This window comes from Fringilla coelebs (assembly GCF_963513975.1).
Source record: "Fringilla coelebs genome assembly, chromosome: 3".
NCBI classification, from domain to species: Eukaryota; Metazoa; Chordata; class Aves; order Passeriformes; family Fringillidae; genus Fringilla; species Fringilla coelebs.
In genome coordinates, this window is record NC_140030.1 from 44,401,133 (window position 1) to 44,423,510 (window position 22,378).

The 22,378-nt window shown below is 36.6% G+C and overlaps 1 protein-coding gene across 2 annotated transcripts in view; it reads right to left on the reverse strand.

Moving 5' to 3' along the window:
* The window catches only part of ATG5 (autophagy related 5), a 73,251-nt gene that overhangs the window by 32,765 nt on the left and 18,108 nt on the right, over window positions 1-22,378 (reverse strand). For both annotated transcript variants that reach the window (XM_084202276.1, XM_084202277.1), the window contains exons 5-6: window positions 21,658-21,820; window positions 9,157-9,251 (exon numbers count right to left, since the gene is read on the reverse strand). In XM_084202276.1, the coding sequence (XP_084058402.1) occupies window positions 9,157-9,251; window positions 21,658-21,820 (258 nt within the window). The remainder of the gene's footprint in view (window positions 1-9,156; window positions 9,252-21,657; window positions 21,821-22,378) is intronic.

Consider the following 22,378-nt stretch of genomic DNA (forward strand, 5'->3'; position numbering starts at 1 on the left):
AATTAACTCCAGTCACCTAAATTAGCAGTGCAGAAGTTTATCACTAGATTGAAGCTGAAGATGATTCCATGAATGCAGGCACATGTGCTTTAACACAGTCATGCTAAATGTGTACCTCTATAATGACACTTCTGTAAAACTCCTTAGATGTGGAGGTAATCATGGTATCAATCATACATGTCAAGGAATCACAACATCAAGTGAAGTGAAAATTCTGTTATTCTTGAAAGCACTCCTAACAGTATTACACAAACTGAGGAACATTTAGGTGGTGTTGAACATAAATGATCACTGGTTTAAAAGCAAGATGAATCACGTGATGTGTTTTCTTGGTGGAAGCTTTAACAGACCTTAACAATGACCCCCATAACATGTGGCAAGTATTATGTCAAGAATTGATGCAAGTAATAATGCTAAAATTATCTAGTATCTTAGCCAAAACTGTAGTCAAATTAAAGCCACAACTAGAATTATAAACACATCTGGAATAAGGTAAAAATTTTATGTAGTAGAGCTTATTACAGTTATGTCTAGACAATAATATTGAACCATTTTTGATCATGAATGGTTAAGGACAATTCTCCTAATCATTCATGGACAACAACTTGTGTCTTCCTTGATGCCTTTCATTAAACAGAGCATATTATGAAGCAACTGAAGTTCTGTTCTGAGTTTGTACACAACAATAGTTTAGCATTGTAAACCTACGAAGAAATATGGCAACTATTTCAGTTAATTCTCCTTACATTGTTGAGGGCAATTACTTGCTCATCCTTAAAAAGATTAAAGAACCATTTAAAAGATCACCCTTCTCCATATTATTTAAACTAGCAGAGAATGCTTCCTTACAGTCTTTTAGAAAAAACTTTACGTAATAGCAACAAAATGAGTAATTAGAACCATATAAAACATTGGAAAGTTAATGTCCTAGCACATGTTTTAGTTATCTGAAAAGATATGTGTAGTTAGAAAGCATCTGTTAACAAACTGATTAAAAATGTAATGGCCTGAGTGCATTGTGACACTTCAGAATTAAAGTCATTGCTTAAGTTTCTGTAACTGTTTGTGAAGATGCATCACTACACTGATTTTGCACTCAAAATACTTTCTGTTGTTCAGACAGATATTTATACACATTGATGAGATCTCCCCACCCCCAAATCTTTTCTTCTCTACACTAAACAGTCATAGCTCCCACAGCCTTTTTTCACCTCTGATGTTAGATTTACTAGTTCCTCAATCATGTCAGTGGTCCTTTATGGTATTCTCATCCAATAGCTCCATGTGTCTCTTGAACTGGAGAGTCCAAAATTAGATTTCAGGTGCCGTCTCACCAGTGTCGAGTGAACTGGAGGGATCATTTCCCTCAAGCTGCTGACAACTCTCACCCTGCAGCAGCCCAGGATATAATTTACTTTCCTTGTCATAGTTCCCACTGCTACATGGGACCTATGACAGGGAGTCATTTGTGGGTCATTTTTAACAAGAGTATGTATTGCCAAAAGTTCCAATTCCATACAAAAAGTTGCAGAAGTACCACTCAAAATGCCTAACAAGAATGGCTGAATCACATTCTGGCTGTTGCCTGGTCTTTCAAATTATCTATCGAATTTTCTTGTGCAGGGAAAATAGCACTGTATTCTCTGAACAACTGGATTTGCATTATTTTTAATGTCAGGTGAATTGGACAGATCCTAGAAGCAGAAGTCAACACTTGAGACACACAGAGCAGATAGCAGGCAACTGTCACACAGCCAAAACCAGCAGAGACTAAATACAAAAAACAGCTTCAAGAGGCAGTTTTGTTGAGCCCTGAGAAGACAAACACACCTACAGTAAAAGCATGGCCTCAAAGTAACACATTTCCTTCCCAAGAAAGAATTTGTATTTGTAACTGGTAAAATATCAAGATATCTGAAGAGTCAGGGGCAACAAATCAATAGCGCTGTTGCAGACCTAAGCCTCACTTAGAAATTGAGCAATTGAATACTGACTACCTACCAAGCAAACAACTTTAGAAATGGATTTACATCCACAAAAACAAACACTACATTGCTTGCTTAAGAGCAGTGAAAAATACAATACTTCAAAAATCTCTTTCAAGCTACTTCAAACCATTAAATCCAACAATTTGCCGTAGTTTTCTACACTAATGATTAACTAAAAGGAGCTCCTATAATCAAGGACAGCAAAATTTTAAAAAATTGTTTGTTAATTCATATTGTATTTCTAGAGTGTGGTATCATATCCCACTTCCTCATAGGTCTGTTCCATTCCACATTTACCTGAAGAGAATTTGCTTTTAGTTTTCTGGAAAATGCAAACAGAAGTCTTGGTACTTCCCAAAAAACAGAACACTTTCTATATTTTCTGATCCTCAATTCTGTGCAAAAGTTAACCTGCTTTATTCACCTATTTTATTTTTAAATAAGTAAAGGTGAAATGCTGATATTGATAAATCAAAACAGGTACTGTCCGTGGCTTTCATCTCTGCAGAGTTTTGCATCAGCATCATAGGCTAGCTAGGCTTAGTTCTATAGGCACTGCTTATGCTGCACAGCCACAGAAATAACCCTTGAAGATGACATTCCTCATTTCTCTGAAGAAAAAATAACATATCAGCTTTTTCCTTTTTTCTGAGGAAAGCAGCTCACCAACCAGATTTCCAGATTTTTTTTTTTCCTACTACATTGGAGCACAAAGGCCAGTCTCTAGGGAATACAGCTCCAGGCAAGCTTCAGGTAGGCAAAGTCCCTTTTGCCGCAATTACACAGTATATGATGAAAGTAGCAAATCAGTTTGTGTTGACTACAGCAAGTGAAATGGAAAAGTAAAGTGATCAGCTTTAATGATCAGAGGAAAGGCAGCAATACACTAAAGAACACTGCAATTAAATTATAAGATCTGTGAGTAACTGTACACAGACCCCACTGAACTGAATTAATGCTTCATTCATTGTCTTCATCACAGCCTCTCAATGTATTGATATTCTTAAGAATAAAGATTCAAGGATGAGGTAAAAAGTGCAATTTTAAAAAAACTGCATACATACGCTAACTTACCTTACAAATTTAGGATGATATATAAATCTAGAAGGTTACCACCTTAATGAAACAGTTTAGGGAGCCACAAGGATTCAAACCTCATGGTTTAAATTCAAACTTGTAGCATGAACACTTACCCAAACTTATTTACTCTCAACTCCATTATCATAAGACAATTCAAAGAAAAAACAATTGAAGAGTTTTATACAATACCAATTGGTTAAAAAGTTACTACCAATTTGCAATTGGAGGGCGCATAAGAGGTAAGATTAAGGTATTTTCAAATTGCCAATGGACTTTTTCCCCCCACACACAAAGTGTTCATTATTCCATTGTAATTCAAGATGTACTTTGATTTCATTTAGTAACTACTAGGATTCTACTGGTTTTTCATGTACTTAGATTCTTCTGGGATTTACAAGTAACTTAAGTATTGCAAGATGAAAAAAGGATTAAAAAAAATACTACCCATTTTACCCCCAATATGCAGAATCCAGTATATCCCTAATTATTTTTTAAACGAGGTATGACATAACTCAGAACTCAACAAACTGTTTCTCATACAAGCAAAACTACTTTATTCATTGTATGCAATCTACATCTACACTCAACCCAGAAGAATTACTGCAGCTCCTAGTGACAGGCCTGAACTAGCTTAAAACCATCCAGCCTGGTAACAGGTCAACCACAGCTGAGAATCAACCCGAATCGAGGTTTTATAGCTCCATCTCCTCTGCACCTCCTTCCCTGAGCACTGTGCAACTTTTACAACAGCTTTGAACTAGGCAGATTGACAGTTTTACAGACAACCTGGGCATATTTAAGGAAACTTTAGTCACGTTTTGACAACAAATAGGGTTTATCATCTCAGAATTTTTCTTTGAAACTGATTGACAGCTCCCATGCTGTACCAAGATTCCTAAAGGCACAAGGCTGAACTTGCACATGGGTTCCTGAAGTCTCTCAAGAAAGCTGCATGAGCTCTCCTTAACATAGAATACACTTTAAAAGTCATCTTTAGCAGCACTGGTTTGAACCAGCTCATTTCAGTGTGCACTGTGATGCATTAGAAAAGCTTATGCAATTACGGAACCTCTGGTGGAACTGTGGTGACAGCGACCTTCAACTCAAGGTGAGAACTAGTCAAATTGCTATTACTTAGCACAGAACAAAACATCCCAGTTCAGAAAATGAGTATTTAAGGATCACACTGCCCCTGTGCAATACTCAATAGAAGTGCTTCTTTCTCTTCCCCTCGCCTCCCCCAATCATGAGGCACAAGGAAAAATATTTACCTAACAAAGTTTTTAAACTTATTCAGAAAGCTTTGATTTTGAAGTAATTTAAAACTGGTGAAAGTGTGCTACTGTTTCTTTAGTGCTGAACCATCAGTTATTAGAATAACTCAGAGTCCATTTGTTTCTCTTCAGCACAGAAATTCAGCTGAGCCCAGCTGTTACACAAATCACCCTTTCACATGGTCTTCCTATTCACTCAAACTTCTTCCTTGTAAAAGGAAGTTTTTAAGAAACAAATTGTCTATTTTCAGCAGGTCCTTTATGAAAGCGTCATTTTCAATAAATAAGAAAAAACTAAGACATTGCACACAGGTCTGTTCAAGAGCATTCTACACTAGCCAACAAAATGCTGAAACTTGCTGTGTTGTGTTGCCCTCTTCAGGTCGACAGCATATTATCTAGTTTCTTTCCTTGACAAGGTATTGTATTGCAACTTCTTTCATAACATTTTTTAGACCTGAAGTTTCAAGTAGCAGCTAACTTCACCAGTATTCCATCAATGCTTGAAGCATTTTTGGTTTAATAGCCTATAAAAATTAACTTTACTTTTGCCCTTTATGTCTCCCTAACTTCAATATTAATCTTGAGGATTATCAAGCTATCAGGCAGCGTTTGAAAAGATGACTAAAAACCAACTTCAGTACTGATAAGAAAGTCTCATGACAAGAGGCTTAAAAAGCTGAATTGATCCAGCTTAGCAAAGAAAGCTCCTGATACCAATCCATAAGTGAATATGGGAGATCAGAAAGTCACACAACTTTAAAGTGGGGTAAGGCAAAACAAAATCTAGAAGCTGAAGTCAGAGAAATTCAGACTTAAAATGCAATGGAGACTTTTCAACAACAACAACAAAAAATTTAATAATCTACTAGCATAAAAAGGTTGATTTATTATTACTTGAAAACTCTACAGGTAGACCCAGTATCTTTCGAAATACCCTCTTTTGATCTTTCTTTTTTAATAGTTGTCACAATATGGACCAAATTGTGCTGTTGATTTGCATATTTGCAATGGGTTTTGCAATTGCTTATCTGAGCTCTGCCAATTAATGTGGAAATATGGATGAAACAGTCTTCAAATTCTTGGAAACGGCCATGCTTGAGCTTCTGATTCACTTCTTGAGACAGATATCATTAATGTTTTAAAATATTTTATTTCCCACTCCTAATTTCAGAGGACAGGTCATGGTAAACATTTATGTCAACTTAGACATCTCAATACTGCAGCTTTGAAATAAAGAGCAAAGTGTTGAATTTAACTTATATATTATTAAGTATGGAGAATTTCACTCATGTTACAAAGGAAGAGAAACATCCTCACAATTTGTGACTGTACAGCTTAATCTCAACATCTCAAGGGAGTTATGACAGGAAAACCTGTTCAAAATTAAGGCCTACTCTGTAATTATAAGCAATAAAATTATTAAGCTAATCAAAACCCTTGGAAAGTGGAAGCAAAGGAAATGCTCATTCAGTACCAAATAAAGGAAAATAGAATTGCAGATCATCCCTTCTTGGAACAGCAAACACAGAACAGCCAGCCTGCTTCAAGCAATGGAGACTCTAAAAAAAACTCAGGAGAACTTGGCATGAAGAGTTTTCATCCACTTTCCTTCCAATGCTTTTGTAATTTTAATCTCAAAAATGAAATACACTATACAGCTGTAAATCCCATACACTCAGAGGGCAGACTCCAGAGAAAAAAGCATGATGAGGTGGGTGAGCATGACACAGGAAAAGAGCAAGAAACAAAAATGGGGAATGAGTACAAATTAAGTGCACAATAGCTGAGACTCAGAATGCTCCCACAGCAGGCAGCAGCTCATCAGAGCAGTCTCTATCAGCATGTAGAGACTCCTCTCCTGTCTAATATGTCCTGTCACAGTGCCTGGAGCCAAAGACTGATGAAAACTTCCTGCCATCTATCAGCCAGTTTGTTCAACTAGACTGAACATCAGCTGGTCTTATAAACACAGGGGGAAATTCCACAAGCCAAACTAGCTCTAGTACTAGACATGAAAAGCTTGACACTTTGAATTCAAAACATACTCAAAACTCTTGAATTCAGAAATATACTCAAAACATTACTATTATTTTCTTTCTTGCCATTAAAGAACAAGGGCAAAAAGCACTCAATTCTACAGTACTATCAGATAAAAAGGCAAAAAAGCTTTTGTGCACCTGTCAGTTGAAGACAAAGCAGCTTACACCTCTGAAGAGATGAAGTGGGGAACTTCTTTTTTGACACATCAAATTAAAAATATCACAAAAATATAATACTATTTTTAAACTGTCTCTGGTAGAAAAAGTTTCCACCTATGTCAAAGGTTTATCTGGTTCAAGTTCCATATGTCACAGCTAACAGAATATGACAGACAGCTGGCAATAAAATCGCCAAGATACCTTCGCTAACTTTTAAAATTGCAAATGAGTTGATCCTTAGTGATTCTCAACCTTTTTTTACATTATCTACTGTAGATTTCAGGATTCTGGTCCAATCTTAGCTGCTGTACCTAAAAGTAGAGGTGCTGGACAAGGGTTTTTAAAATTACCTGTGGTTAGTTTAGTTCTGACTTACCCAAGTATGATGTTCATATTTTGCCATTTCTTTCTCCCACACACTCCATCAGATTTGGTCACCACACGAGGTATGATTCATATTATTCTTTAGAAATGTATTTTAGTAGACAAACTTTACAACTGAAAGAGTTTTTGAGTTTTTAAAATAATTAATTCTTCACTGAAAAAGATCTATCGAATCACTTTATTGAATGCATTTTTTCTGCAGCAACTTTGCCAATTCATATTGAATTGCAGCTAAGACTGTTTTTTCTTACTTGGTATCATAATCTAGTACAATTTTTTGAAAGAAAACAAATTCATCCACCTCCTACTGCCAAAAAGAATAAAGTTCCCTTCACAGAATTTCCTTCTAAAAATTTGGCATGGACAATACAAGGAGGAACTCTTCCCATTGAAGGCAATGCCTCATCACTTCCTGCCATCCACTTGTGTATCCTTAAGTACCTACAAGAACATTGTGTGAAGACACACAGGGAATAAATATCCACTGAAACAAACTCAGGTGAAATCAGGTGTTTATGTAAAGATATACAAGCAACCAATTAGAATGCCAAGAGGTCTCCTACTAGCGCTAATGGAAATTAAATGCATTCAGGGTAGGGGCTAAATACATCTGAAGAACACTTTAGAATCAGTTCTTTTTCCATATGCAAGTTTGTCACTAACTCCTTGTTTGGAATTAAATTATAATCTCACCCTTTCAAAGGCTTTCTGAAAATTCCTTTCAACACACAGAGCAGTAATCAGTACACACACTAACAAACCAAACAAAAAAGCTAGAGACATCTGCACCCACATTTTAAAAAAGCCTGGAAATATTTAGAAATGCTAAGAGCAGCATTACTGAAAATAATATATACCAACCTTCTCAAAGGTTGTCTCATCTTTATTTGTGTTTGGTCTTCAATTCTTAGTTAGATATTTTGGGTTTAAACTATTACAAGTAAGGGTTTCCAATTGAAAAGGTAATGGGAATCAAGATAAGTACTACTGGTTCAAGTGATAGATGTTATTGATTTAATTCTTTTTAAAAAGCTTTATTAGTTTGACATCATGTGGTATCATAGAACTCTTCCCTCATGCCCTAAAGATCTGTGACCTATTCAGAGAGCAAAACCTCTTTTTTGCAAACCCATTTATGTGATTTCTATGAAAAGACTTTTTAAAAACCTCACACCTATCAGAGAACAAGCAAATAACTTAGTCACCAACCAAATAAATGCTGTAAGTACCACTTTTCCTGACACATACTTTTTGATTCTTATACAAACCTTGCCATCTGCTGTGATCTCTGTCAAAATAACTGACTTCCGTTCTCAATCTAAGGTTTCATTATGACAGTAAATGTCTTACATCTAACATTAAAAGCTACTCCAGTCCCACTGCAAGACTGCATAGGCTTCTATGGTCATTATAGCCTGTTACAGAGTAGTATCAGAATATTCAGTACTATGAATAAAGGATTTTCTTTTCATAGCTATTGGTGCAAAACTTAAATATAAATAGATTAAAACATTCCAACAGAGCACAAGTGAGCTACATGAATTTTTGTATAAGCTTTTAACCATACGTAATTCCAAATTTCATTGTGACCTAAATGCTATAAAAACAAAGGAGATGTCCTTAGATAAGAAAAAAATGTAAAGGTTCCAAGGAATAGGTCTCCAAACGAAATGCTGAGAAAAATAAAGTGCTGGTGTATTAAAACAGGAGAAAAAACCCCACATTCAAAGCTAGTTTTGGGATGTAAGTATACAACCAGAAGACAAAAGTAAGAACTAGATGCAAGACCTATGCCATTACTTCCACCTTAAAATGCCTACAAGAAAAAAAGCCCATACATTGGTTGAGGGAAAAGCGTTGCTCCTAGAGTATTTGGCTAGAACTTTCACAGAGCATCTTGCATCTAAAGCACTCTTCATAGTTAGTAGCTATTTTAAAAAATATAACTAGGTTGTTGGACTGTTTTTTTAAAAAAGAACAGACAAATATCATCTACACCAGCTGTAGCAGATTCTCAAGTATTACACACATGCAACATAATAAATGTTAATTACCTATTAGAATAAATACAGTCTATTTTGTCTGCTAATCCATGTAACTCAAGGGTCCAGCAAAAATGAGCATGCAAAGTTTTGCTAAAATGCTAGAAAAGGAAACATAATTCTGAAAACAGATTACAATATATGGCACCTCAGTAGAAGAGTTTGATTTTATTTTATTGTCTCCTACCTGATAAATTCTAAATGGGATGTATCGAAATCCATTATCTTCTGGAGGATACTCCATGAGTTTTCGATTTATTGCCCAAAACTGCTCAAATTTATCTGTGAAGGTAAAATTAGACTTTGTCAGTATCAGTAACATTTTTTTTCGGCCTAAAGAGGTAAATGAGACACAACTGGAACATCATGCAAGCTTTTCTTACAGAAGTTTAACATGTATGAATTAGTTTTTCCCACATTTCTCTTCCCTATTTAGCCTGAAGCCAAAGGTAGGCCATCTGCATTCTCCTATGAAAACAGCAATGTGGTGATTTATTGAACTGAAAGAGAAAGCAACTTTAACTCATATCTTATCTCCCACTGTTGAGGAAATACTGGGCTATAAATTATGGATTTCATTATCTCAATTAACAGTGTCTGTTTCTCCACTCCCTGCTGTTACTGGTCCATACTGTCTCACAGTCTGCTAAAAACATCTAATTGTTCTTAGCTATAACTGAACAATGGGTGTAAAGCATAAGAAACTAAAGCAAGAGAAATACTTCTTGAGCTGTTTACATTTGGATATGTAGATCTTAAAATAATCTGCAACAATGCATGATATGATCAGAAAATATACTGCCAGATTCATGACACAACCTGAAAATAAAAGTTTATGCTTGTAACACATTTTTGTTATTATCCAAGTAAGTAGGGTAAATAGCCTGCACATCATTTCATGCTGTTCATACACTACAAGAACTGAATAGTTTATTACTTTTAAAATGTGCTAAATACAGCCTAGGTTTAAGAGTAATAGAGGCTTTTATACATGCAAATCAATTATTCAAATAAAGCAAATAACTAGCATCAGAAGTGATAGAAAGAAATACAAAGAGCTAAGATGAATAAAGCTGGTGCTAGCCTTACTGAAGAAGGCAGCTTTAAAAGGGGAAGAGCAAGGGATCAAATTCCTTACAGGTCCTAACTCTTCCAAGACACCAAATACAGAGGATGTTTGCACAGAAGGAACACAGTCTCCAGTTTTCTCTCCTTGGTACAATGTTCAGCCAAGTCTCAAGAAGCTGGGCTCTTACAGAATATACCCATTACAAAATTCAGCCCCAGTGAAACAAGGTAAAATTCAGAAATTTATTCACAGGAAAAAGGTTCTTCCTGCTTCCAAAAGTGCTGATTGCACTTAAAGCAATTGCAGAAAATGAGTTTGAGACTTGCTTCACTCCAGCATACAGCACAAATGCCTGTCAGTGCACTAAAAGGCACAGGTTAGTATATACTGCAGGGTTTATAAAACATTGCCTTTCCTGACTGAATGCAACACAAGGCAGGAATTTCCAAGAAACTGGGAACAAACTCCTGCCAGGTATGCTGTAGCAGCACTTCCTGATACTTATCTGAGAAAGTACCTCCACACCCTTGTTTCCTGATTAGCAGCAAGTGCCTCTTGACAGGCACTTACCTGAGCCACAGTCAGCACCACCAGGCAGGCACCTGCCCAGCACGAGGAGCTGCCTGGATGCAGGCTGTCAGCCCATCATTCACTGGGCTGGGAGTGACAGTGACAGCCCTGAGCAGACTGTAATCAAACAATCCCACATTTGGGAACCCCAGTCTACAGAGCCAGAGGTTTAGTCTGAAAATGTCCAACACAAAGATGACTGCCTCCTCCTCAGGAACTCTTTCAGAGGGAAGGTGAAGATTTAGCATGCTTCCTTTTTGCTTGCAGGCAGCACTCAAAATGACTTATAGCTTTCACTACAGATGTGTGAACAGGCATTCCACAGCAGGCACTGATAGATTTATACTTCAATTACCACTTCTAACTCACTTGAGAAAACTGTTATGGTGATACACAAAACAAAACAATTCAGACCTACTTAAGCTAGTGAGCTTCAGCAGACTTAAATAGGAATCTCTTATTTGGAGACATCCTACTTGAACAGAAATAAAACAAACATTAACTTGATTTACTTGTTTAATGCTCATATTACTGTAATTAGGAACGTTGGATGAACAGTTTACTGTTCTCAAAATTCACCAGAAATGAGCATCACATCTTGTGGATCAGGAGAAAAAGAAATTAGGAACAACTAAAAGACTTATGTCAGAAAATTAGGCATATTAACCCTTGTGGCATGCAAATAAAGCAAACAAGGAAGGCTCTGGATGACAAAAAGAAGTTAAACAGTAGTAATGTGCAGTTAACTCAGTTCTGTTCTTAATTCCAGCTTCCTCACCTCACACAAAACATGCCAGAAACTAGGTAATCTTATTTAAGGCAGTTAAAATAAAAAAATTATACCCCTCAGATTATTCTCTGAACACTCAGGCAGTGCTTAAAACAATCTATTGCTCAAAGTTCTAATAGTTTCTGTGGTTTCCAAATATAATATCGATAAATCTGCAACAGTTGAATTATGAACTTGTTGCATTTTGTAATCAAACATGTTCTGTCAATCCACCTGATATCCCAGGAATTTTAGCTAGAGATAATGGAGTCAGATATCTTAAGATCTCCACTGAGTACAGCACTGTCTGAAGATCTCTAAACAAATTCCTCCTCACAAGCTTATATTGCTGTCCTTCAAACATCTTTCCAGGGATACAGTATTTTTGCCACACGAAACAGAGTTGGGTGTAAGAAAACTAAGACAAATTTTTAAAGCACAGAGAAGAAAAAAAAAGTTATCCAGTTGGCGTATTGATATATATGACCTGGCAAGAGCCTTTATTAGCAGAGCATTGGCTGAGTGCCAGAATCCGAAAGCTCCAGAAGCACGACATCCAAAAGTGACTGCTTTTCACTGAATCCTTAAAACTAAAAGCTTAAATAAACAAACAAAACCAGTGAAGAATATCCACCCCAATCTCCTTAAAAACCTAAGTGAAAGGATTCTTCCTTCTCCCATTTTTATGTATCAGTACCCCCTATTTTTGCAAAGTCTCAAGGAAGCTATTAGTGCTACACTGAGCTGGAAGAGCTAATTAGTTTATTGGCTAGACAGGACAAAGAAAGAAGGTACTGGCCGGAAATTTAACAATCAAAACAAAACTGAGTTTTCATCAAGCCAGTAAACATGGAAGAGTTCTCTACCTATCAGCAAAAGCACTTTACACACTTGTCTCCCTCCCTCATAAAAAGCTTATGCAGTCTGCATGACATCTAAACCACCATAACAGTCAAATCTGATTCCTTTTGTTTTTCACAGCTTGCTTGAAGTGTTAGAGAGTTTCTGTATTAGCAAAAAAAGTACTTGCAAAAGGCAGATGTCCCTATCTGAATAACAATATTTAAAGTAATGACAATAAGATTTGAATACAAGTGAGATTAGTGACAGTACAAAAGTTTGATATGACTCCACTAATCATAATTCTTAAACAAGAGATGATGATTCTACATAAATTTGCATGAAATGAAATATAAAAGCTTCTCTACGGATTTTATATCAAAGATCAAAAAGTTAATGACCAAATAATTGAGAAATGTATCAGCCAGGTTGCTAATATTTATAACTATTTATTGCTTAGAAATGCAGTCACTGAATGCCCAAAAGACAGATATCAGCCTTCAGTACTACAGAGATGCACAGAATCTATGAGTTGGCAAAACTACAAAGAATTAATGTCACCCATGACAATAATCTCAGAACACAAATTCATTAAGCAATAAAGCAAACTCAAACATAAATCTACAAATACAGTATGCCACATTATGCATGTAGGGTTCAGAAACCGATCAGTAAAATTATTCATGTCTTTAAAGTACCCATTAAAACTGCTGAAAAAATTACTGACACAGGGAAACACTGGGAATTGTTGCTTCCTCCATTAAGCCAGACTGGAGACCTGTGGAAACCCAGGGCACCGGGTCTGCTCTGGGGTGCCCTGACCCCCAGGAGGGCACTGACTTTGACCCTCATTCATGGAGAAAGTTTCCTAGACTTAAAGATAAACTAGAATCCACAAAAGTGTGAAATAGATTATAGAGAGTAGTGTAGGTGTATCACTTGATGAGAAATTTCGGTTTTGGGATTTTTAGTATGTTGTGGATGGAAGCAAGATGGAGGGCACAGGATGTAGTCCTGGGTTTCTTCTTCCTGCTTCTTCTTCCTTCTTCTTCATGGGTTTGGGTGGCATTTTACAATTGGGCAGAAAAGTCCGCACTGCGGGCGCTTTGGGATCAGTCATTGGGTTAAAAGGGAAAATAATCTAGGTGTCAGCTCTTAATTGGACAGTTTAGTCTTAAAAGACCTTGTAGCAAGAGATTGTTGGCCATTTTGTGCTTTGCTAATGAAAAGCTGCCGAACTCACAGTGATGAGACTGTTTTACTGATAAGAAATAATAAACACCTGAGTCCGAACATGAACTTCTGTCTCAAGTGCCTTCAATCCAGATGCAGAGAAACCGATAGATATCCTTTAGCAGTTGTTGAAATTAATCCAAATTTATACCTTGTTATGTAAAAGTTCTTGGTAATGCCATCATACTTTGTTGTTAATAGAGAGCAATGGCTGAACCTCGTACTGTTGAGCAGCGTTAACTAAGGATTAGTCCCAGCTAAGGGCTAAAAGGCTGGGCTCTCTTTTGCCCCTGAGTCTCTCAGCCTGAAATGGTCCTCAGGCAACCAGAAAAATTAGTTTCACTCATACTAGCCTCTTACAGTCATTTTCTGAAACTCAAGTGCTGTCACGCTTCAAACAACTTGAAATTTCACGTGGATCTTACGTTAGACATGTCCCCTTCACCCACATGAGGCTACAACAGGATGGATCACTGAGAGGGTAAAGGGCACTGCTCAAGTGCTCGCCATCAACACGTGCATTTCACTACAGCATAGCTTTAAATCTGCACACACAAACAATCTGGGCAATTACCACAGAATGGAAAAATACACCTACAAATACCTTGCAATGAAAAGCCCTGGTAAAAGCATACAGACAGTTAAAATTAAGTTCCCACTGCAGCGTAGTAGGCAAAAGAACTAAAAAACTCCACCCTAATCTTTAACCTTATCAACAACAAAAATACCATAATAGTAAGGAACTATTTTGTTTCTGAAATTGATAGCGATGCAACTATCAGAGACTATCAGATTCTAGAACTGGACATATTTCAAGAAGGCTGTTGAGAGGGCTTAGAAAACAGAACTAATACAAAAATGAGCTGAAAGACTTGAAATTCAGAAAGGAACTACTAATTCATGGCTCTTGTATTTCAGCATCTTTTTAGAAACTCAAAGTGAACAAACTGGTGTAGCCCTCGGGGCAGCACATATGCACAATTTTGTCTGGACTATTTGTAGTTTCTTCTTAGAGACATTTATTGGAATAAATGGTAATTGAAATTAAATCGTATCTGTAGCTCTATGTAAGCAATACCAACTCGCAGCCTGCATGCAACTATGTTCAATACTAAAGTTTAAAAAACACAAAACTTGTCCATAGTCAGTGGTTCACCACTGTCTAACATGCATATGAACCATGGAATACTTGGGGAGAGCACTAAGAGACTACAGACTGATGTACAAGAATGACAGAAATACTTTAGTTCAGAAGTGCCTTTGGAGGTCAAGCTTTGGAATAACAGCTCCTCACCCTGTCCCAAAAGAGCTGCCTACACAAAAAATGAGTTTGCTCAAGACCTTGCCCAGTGAAGTTTGACAGTCCCTGTGGGTTTCCACTCAACCACTTTCACTCCCCAGCACACCCCACCCTCCCTTCCCCATGTACCATCAGACTTCCTGCTGCTGTAACTAGTAACTGTTTCTTGTTTGGTAATTGCCCAACTCTACTGACAGTGGAGACAAGAGTGAGAGAAGTCTGACTCCATCTGCTCTAGGGGCCTTCCTTTCAGGTACAGCTGGTATTAAATCTACCTTCAGCTTCTTCCTCATCTTCAGGCTAAACAAAGCAGTTGCTCCACTCTATAATACAGCATATGCTCCAGCCCCTAAGAATTTTACCAGCACTCTGCTGGATTTTGGCAACACCACACAACTGGCTTTCAAATCAGTTTCTTGTTCACCATTACCCACTTCCAGAAAGCTGCTTCCCAGTCAGCTCTTAGACTACTGTGGGCTTTTTCCAGTCTCTTGTGTGTCAGCTCCAGGAGGCTCCAGCCCATCATGACCCCTCTGAACAGCAGATCTGCCTTCCAACCCATCAACTTTTCCCTTCACTCACAGACAAGCTCACTGTCACATATATATAATCAAACTAGGGTAGGGTACAGAGAGTTGCAGCTGAAAGTCGAGCATACGAAGTGTATTCCTTTAGTGTTAAAGCAAGCATATTTTCTACTGACTCATGTTTTAACAAGCATTGCTTTTAACTGCTGTAGCCAAAAAGAAGTCTTCTCAAAATTTAGTATAAATACTACTTCCACATTGTTCCCAGGAAGACTAAGACTCTGCATGCATACATAATTCTGCTCACTGGTATTTCTAAACAATTTTATAAAAACTTAAGTTCTTGTGTGGTATGCTTCAAGCATGAAGGAGTTTTTGTTGATGAAATAAATATTTTTAACACTTTAAAACTAATTTCTGTGCTATTCAGAACAGCTGATTACTATAATTTCCCAGCTATATAAAGACTTGTCTCTAAATTACTTAGTTCACCTAAATTTATAATTCATATTCTTGTTTTATAAAAACACCAATAATTACAACTATCAAGGACTTCAGGAAGACTTTGGTACCTATCTGACTCTCAATGACTACTACAGTTAGTGACAGCTTTTTTGAGAGCATAGCTTGAAATACTGGTATGACATTATTAAGATATTTATTTTTCTCTTACATTTTACACATTGCCACAGTTAAAATATTCTTACTATTAAATACCTTGTCTACCTGGGCATTTGAAAGACCATGGTATATAATACAAATCCACCACTGAAAAGGGAACACAAATTTACTGAACTTTTCAGACTATATATGAGTCACTATCAGATATAGAGAGACAGGACCTTAGAACAGTTTTGACTTAATGTAGCAGAAGCCACAGAAATATGTGAAAATATTCTTCATGTCACAAATAGCAAAGTAACAACATTCAACATAAGAGGACATTTTGAAGACTGTACAAGAAAACAGCATGTCATTCTTCAGTTTATCTATCAGATCAAAAAGGCATTTTCTCCGTTTTCTTATAGTATACACATGGGAGCCATACCTTACCAACATTCTTTTCACTTACTAAACGTACTCACAAACCAGAAGTTTCACTTTAAGTACTTTACAGTTTCCTTACCATCACCTCCCTTCATTTCTAGGTCGCCAGTTTACCTGGAAAAGGTTTAGGCAAAGAAAGTCATCAAGATGGACTACTTCCTTTCTTTTATTCAAATAACAAAATGCATAGATCCTACAAAATTTAAGCTTTCTCTGTAGCAAAACCCAGGTAATCTCAGAAGCCCTGTTATTTAAACTAAAAGGAAAGCTCTGATGACAGGTTGTAGTGGTTTGGTTCACCAATTTAAGATTTCCCCAATGCTGAGGTTTTCCCAAACAATGTGCTGATGAGTGTGGTTCAGTGCTGGCCAATCACCCATGCACTCACTTCTGCTGTGAGATAGGATCAGGAGAAAGGCAAAGACATTTTTGAAACACATACCCCACACGTTGTATAGGAATCAGAAGCAGGGCTTGTTACAGACTTTCCTGAGAAAGTCAAAGGGAAAAGAACTCCTGACAATTTTATCTGTCCACCAGCTCTCTGCTCCATTAGCCTTGGAATTTTGATTTCTTCATTTCTAATTATGCTCTCTCTATATATGAAAACAGACCAGCATAACACCATGTAACTTTCTAACCCACTCCGCTTTCCCTGTACTATGTTTTTCCTAAAAAAAAAAGCTTTTCTTAAAAGTTAAGTAACCTTTATATTAATGCATATTAATAAATGCAGGCATTTATTAGGAGAAAGTAACTTAGAAGCATTTCAAATTGCAAAACAAGAAACTCTCAACAACTAAAGGAAGTTAAATTTAAAAGTGAAGTTCTATTTTTTAGGGACAGTTTATTCTAAATTTTAGTTAGACCATACAGATTTTTCAGGAAATGACTTATTTTGAGAGGGAGGGGAGGAAGAAAAGCAGAAGGCAGCAAAAAAAGACTTTGAAGTTTGCTGCTTCAGAGTGTAATGGTTTTCACTGGACACATGGCCATCTAACACAAGAGGGTGAAAACACTTGAAACACTATCTCTACCTCATCTCTAGGCAACCTTCTCTGGTGGCAGAGACTTCAGTAGGATTGTGGATGCTGTGTTACCTTTTGCTTTCCTTCCTTCTCTGCCTTCATATAGTTCTTGCCCTCCTTTGAGACCCACTGGTTCTCACTGGCCTCAAATAGACACGCCTGCTTGAGAGCAGAGAAGAGAAAGCCAAGGGGGAAATGCAGGCTGCCAACAATTCCCCACCTTTGTGCCACAGCAAAGGGCAGCTATTCAAGTAGACACCAGGCCAGCACAGAGGACAAACAAAGCCAGAAGCAGTTTCAGGAGGATGGCAGTTTAGACTCACAATACTTCACCCATATGAGTGGAGCATTGGCTTAGTCATTTGTGCAGAAAGTGTAACAATCCCATAAACACTGCAGAACCAACAGTGAGGTCTAGGTCACAATCCATTACCAGAAAAACCACCACAACTAACTAAACCCCAAACAAAACCTGCTGCTATGGAAAAAAAACCAAAAACATCCCCAGGAAGGCCTGTCCTGATGCAGCTGATTAATTCTGCAGGTCCAGGCAGCTTGAAGCCAGACCCTGCTCAACACCACAGCAGCAGGGGGCTGACTTTGTGCAGGGCTATCTGAACCAGTCTAAATTGCATTCCCTCAGTTCCATGGTATCAGCAACACTGATGTTTGGTGTGTGCCATGCTAGCTTAGTTCCAGAATAAGCAGGTACTGAAGCTAGTTATAAAGCAACTTGATGCACTTTGGGACATTTTTAACTAAGGAAGCCCAGGAAGGTAATGATTGAGTTTTTAAAATCACTTTTAACCAATGCACTAATTTTCAAAGTTAAAATGAATTATTTAATCTTTTTTCACAGTTAGCCAAACCTCCACAGATTGAACATGGAAAGAACTCCCCATTTTGGTAGCAATACAGGGAAGCAGTAAACAAGGTAGCTTTATGATTTAAAAACTAGTAGCCTTTTTATTCATTCTCCTGATAAACTCCAGAAGATTTTCTAAGCAAATTTCAAATGATGAGTTGAGATCACAAAGATTTGTTCAGCTACTAAAGCATGCTCACCGTGGGGTAAAGGACAGCATTGCTTCCACCAGTCCTCTATGAGGAGGAGAAACATGCTCATCAAACCTGAGTGGGTCAAGTGTATGCAGCACAAGAAAAGCTGTAGGACACTCCCTTTTTTGCAGTTTGAACATTTCTAAACAGAAATGTGGTAACTGAGAACAAACACAACTTCTGGCTCTCAAAAACCCAAGAACAGTTTAGATAAGTTTTGGAACAAAATGCAAGGCAACACAGGCCTGATTCTGTCAGTAAGGCAAGAAAGAGATCAGATGCATTAAAAGATAAAATATTGAACATTCTGAATGCTTGCAGGATTCTCCTCTACTAAGAACAATTCAATATGGCCAGTTAACTTCTGGTAAGCCTTACAGCATGAATGAGCATTACATTCTTTTTCCATAATATTTTCAGTAAAATAATGACTTCATTATATTTTATAATATATAAAAGAAACCTTAAAATAGTTATGAGTTCTTACTGTTTATTTCTCCCACTCATGTATCAGAAATACCAAGCCTATTCTTCATTGGTTATAAATGATGCCTGTGAAAATTTCAGGGTACAGTCACTTCTGTTAGTCCACAAATGATAAAAAGCAGATGTGCTGAATCTAAATCCCCTCATTTATCAGAGCCATTATATACTGAAGTTATAGATATTAATTCTTTGAACCATGCAAAAAATACAACTCTTCCCCCTGGAAACAGTTGGAATTTCATTGGTTTGATCCTGACTCATCCGTAGGCCCATAGAGTCTTAGAGTTTCAAAGCTGAAAGCCTTTATTTTCCCACACAAAAGGCAAGAAGAAAAAAATCTACCCATTTGAAAATCCCTTTCATGCATGATAAAAATGGCCATAACTCTATCAAAGCAAAAACAGTAGTAACATTTTCCATGAATTCTGACCAAAGAATATGAACAATTTATACAAACGAACAAAGGTCAGTATAGCTGCATAGTCTGCTTTTATCACTTCCCTACCACAGACAGATATCCATGGCTGGCCAAAGAGGTACCTGTCCCAAAGAAGAGTCCCACCTCAGAAAATATCTGGTTTATGAATCAAAAATTGTCTGTGAAGAGCAAGAAAAACCACAGCACAAAACAGAAGAATATGTTTTCTTTCCTGATTTGGTATCAGACTAACATAAAACCAGAAATGGTGGGAGGAGGGATGTAAAGGTTGATATGAATAACCACCAGCTGTTACCAGCATAAGATTTTCCCACAAATTCACTATTACAGGTCTTCTGTGCTGCAGCTTACAGCAACTGGTAAGTTTCATGTGTTACCTGTTCAAGTAGCTGCTTCTCAGCAGAAAAATTTATACCAAATTACTTGATAGTCTCCAAACAAAACTGGATAGGTTTTTGTCAAAAATGTAAATTCAGGACATGTCTTCTAAGTAATGAAATCACTCATTAAACAAATAACACTTCTTGTAATTAAGAACTGAAGAAAATTGTTTGAAGCTGCACAGTAAAAACAATCTGCAGATGTACCTTTACTTACAAAGCTCTTATCACAAATGCTACTTTCTTTTCTTTTTTGTGGTCATTTATTCTGTTTCACAAAGTGGTTTAAAATTCTTACATCTCAAACGAAAGCCTATAAAAACATATTGAAAGATACAACATGTTTAAAAAGAGTTTTCTTGGTTTCACAAGCTTTTCTTGTTTCTCTTTTATGAAGAGTTGAGAAATTAAAATTAGCATTTGAAAGATTGCTTAAACTTCTCATTCAGGTGTCAGATTCCACAGGTGCAATTTCTCATTAAGTACAGTGAAACCTTGAAATCAACTTTGCTAGGCAACCTCTAGTCTTAACATTATAGAGCAAAACAGAAAAATTCTCCTTTGCCTACAACTGAAGATATTCTTAGACAAATCATCAACTAAAAGATAAAGCCTAAGATGAGCATGAAAAAAACCATCCTGTTTATCTGTCCTCTTACCTTAAATATCAAGTGTATCAAGATTCTGTAACTTCTGGTTAAAGGAACGTTAACTTGTACTGTTGCATTTTGGAAGTATGCATGGTCTTCCTCAAGATCTTACTACTCAAATGGCAAATTAAGATAATGCCTTAATTTCTAACTCTATTCCAATTAAATAAAAAATAGAAATCAGAGTTTCCAATAACCATTCATCTTCAAAAGTACCACTAGAGTACCTTTAATATGAAAGGCAGTACCACTAAACAACAGTGAAAAAAAAAGCCACACACCCACTAAACACACACATTAAACCAAAACTAACTTGGAACCTTCTGGTCTAAACCAAAAGCATGGTTCAAGTCTTCTTGCATTCTAAGGTTCTTCTTTTTCATTTAATTTTTCTTATACATATATAGGAAGACAATTCTAACTGTTCAGAATTTTGTCTCTCAACACAGAATAAACATCTTCATGCTTTTAGTGAAATGCTTCCATAAAATAAATTTACTAGGGATAATATAAATGACAGCTTCAGGAGATGAGAAAAATGCAATGAAAGCACCATGAGCACCCATTCCAGAGAGCAATTTCTGAAATACTTACAAAAGCTTTTTAACTAACAAGCTCTACAAACCTTAATACAGAAGACACTAAACAAAAGTTTTATTTTGCACTGTAATATTGATTCATACCATTTGTGCAAATAAGAATACTAATTAAAGATCTTGCTCTGAATTATTTTGCTGACTTTTCCAAGTCAATACTTATTTTTGCAGAAGTCCTTGTGAACGCCATACAGCAATTTAAAAAAATGGCAAAGAGAAAAGTAAAATTATTAAATCTACTGGACAACTTTTTTAAAAGTTTACTTGTATTGTTGCCAGTGACAATCCATAAGTGTTAACTAGAGGAGACAATCTCTTATGCATGGTATTCAGATAGCTAATACTGAATACTTACACCCCAGGTGTCTCCCAAATAAAGACCATCATTTGCACAAAAGTACACCAGACAATATTTATCTATTTTGATTCGCTGCTAGTTTTGGTTTGTTAAAACAGACTCATGACCCTGTCTAATTCCTCGAATAACTCCAGGGACATCTGAATTATCACCAATATGATTATTTTGATTTAAAAAAACTATAAACCACCAAAACCATCAATGCTTTCCATGACACTAGACAAAAATTCTGCAGAACAATGACATCTTATGTCTCATGCAATAACTGAAATTTGAAGAAATTATTTATTAGGTTGTTCAACCTGAATATAATTAATACTTGAAGTGTTGTATTTACCATTCTGTAATCCCATCCACAATTGCTTATGATCCTTTTTTTGCATTTCATTGATGACTTGACTTTTGTGCTTTAAAGCATCTGCTTCTTTTATACAAGCCATAAAATGAGCTTCAATCACATCCTTAGAATGGCAGTGTAGAAGATCCTTTTCTGGAAAATTCTACAAAGATAAATGATAGATCAAGAAAAATAAATGCATCATATACCGTGTATGATGAAGACTAAATGATAATTTTAAATAGGCATACATTTATGCAAAAGAAGCACACTGGAATCTTCTACTTACAGAAGAATGTAACAACCATTCTCTCATTCTGCTGACAAGAAACAGGTAGCAGTGAAAATGTTTCAGGAAAAATAAAAGCTCAACAGCTTTCTGTAAAACCAGAATTTTAACATGTTTTCAAGCAGATATTCAATCTCAGACATTAAACAGAAGAAAATGATGAGAAGTGACAAGCACCTAATACAAAATGGCTCTCTATGATATTTTATCAATCATTTTTATGCAGTTCCTTGAAAAACAAACAGTATCACCCACATATAAGACCTGTAGCATATCAGCCACTTACAAACATTTTTTCCTTAGAGACACTGGAAATCTTTGTAAGCTCCAGCTTCAGCTAATCCACATGACTACTGCTAGCTTGTGTGACTTGATTTTATACCCCTTTCGCTTGGTTACACTGGCACACAGCATTCAGCATTGCAGATGCAC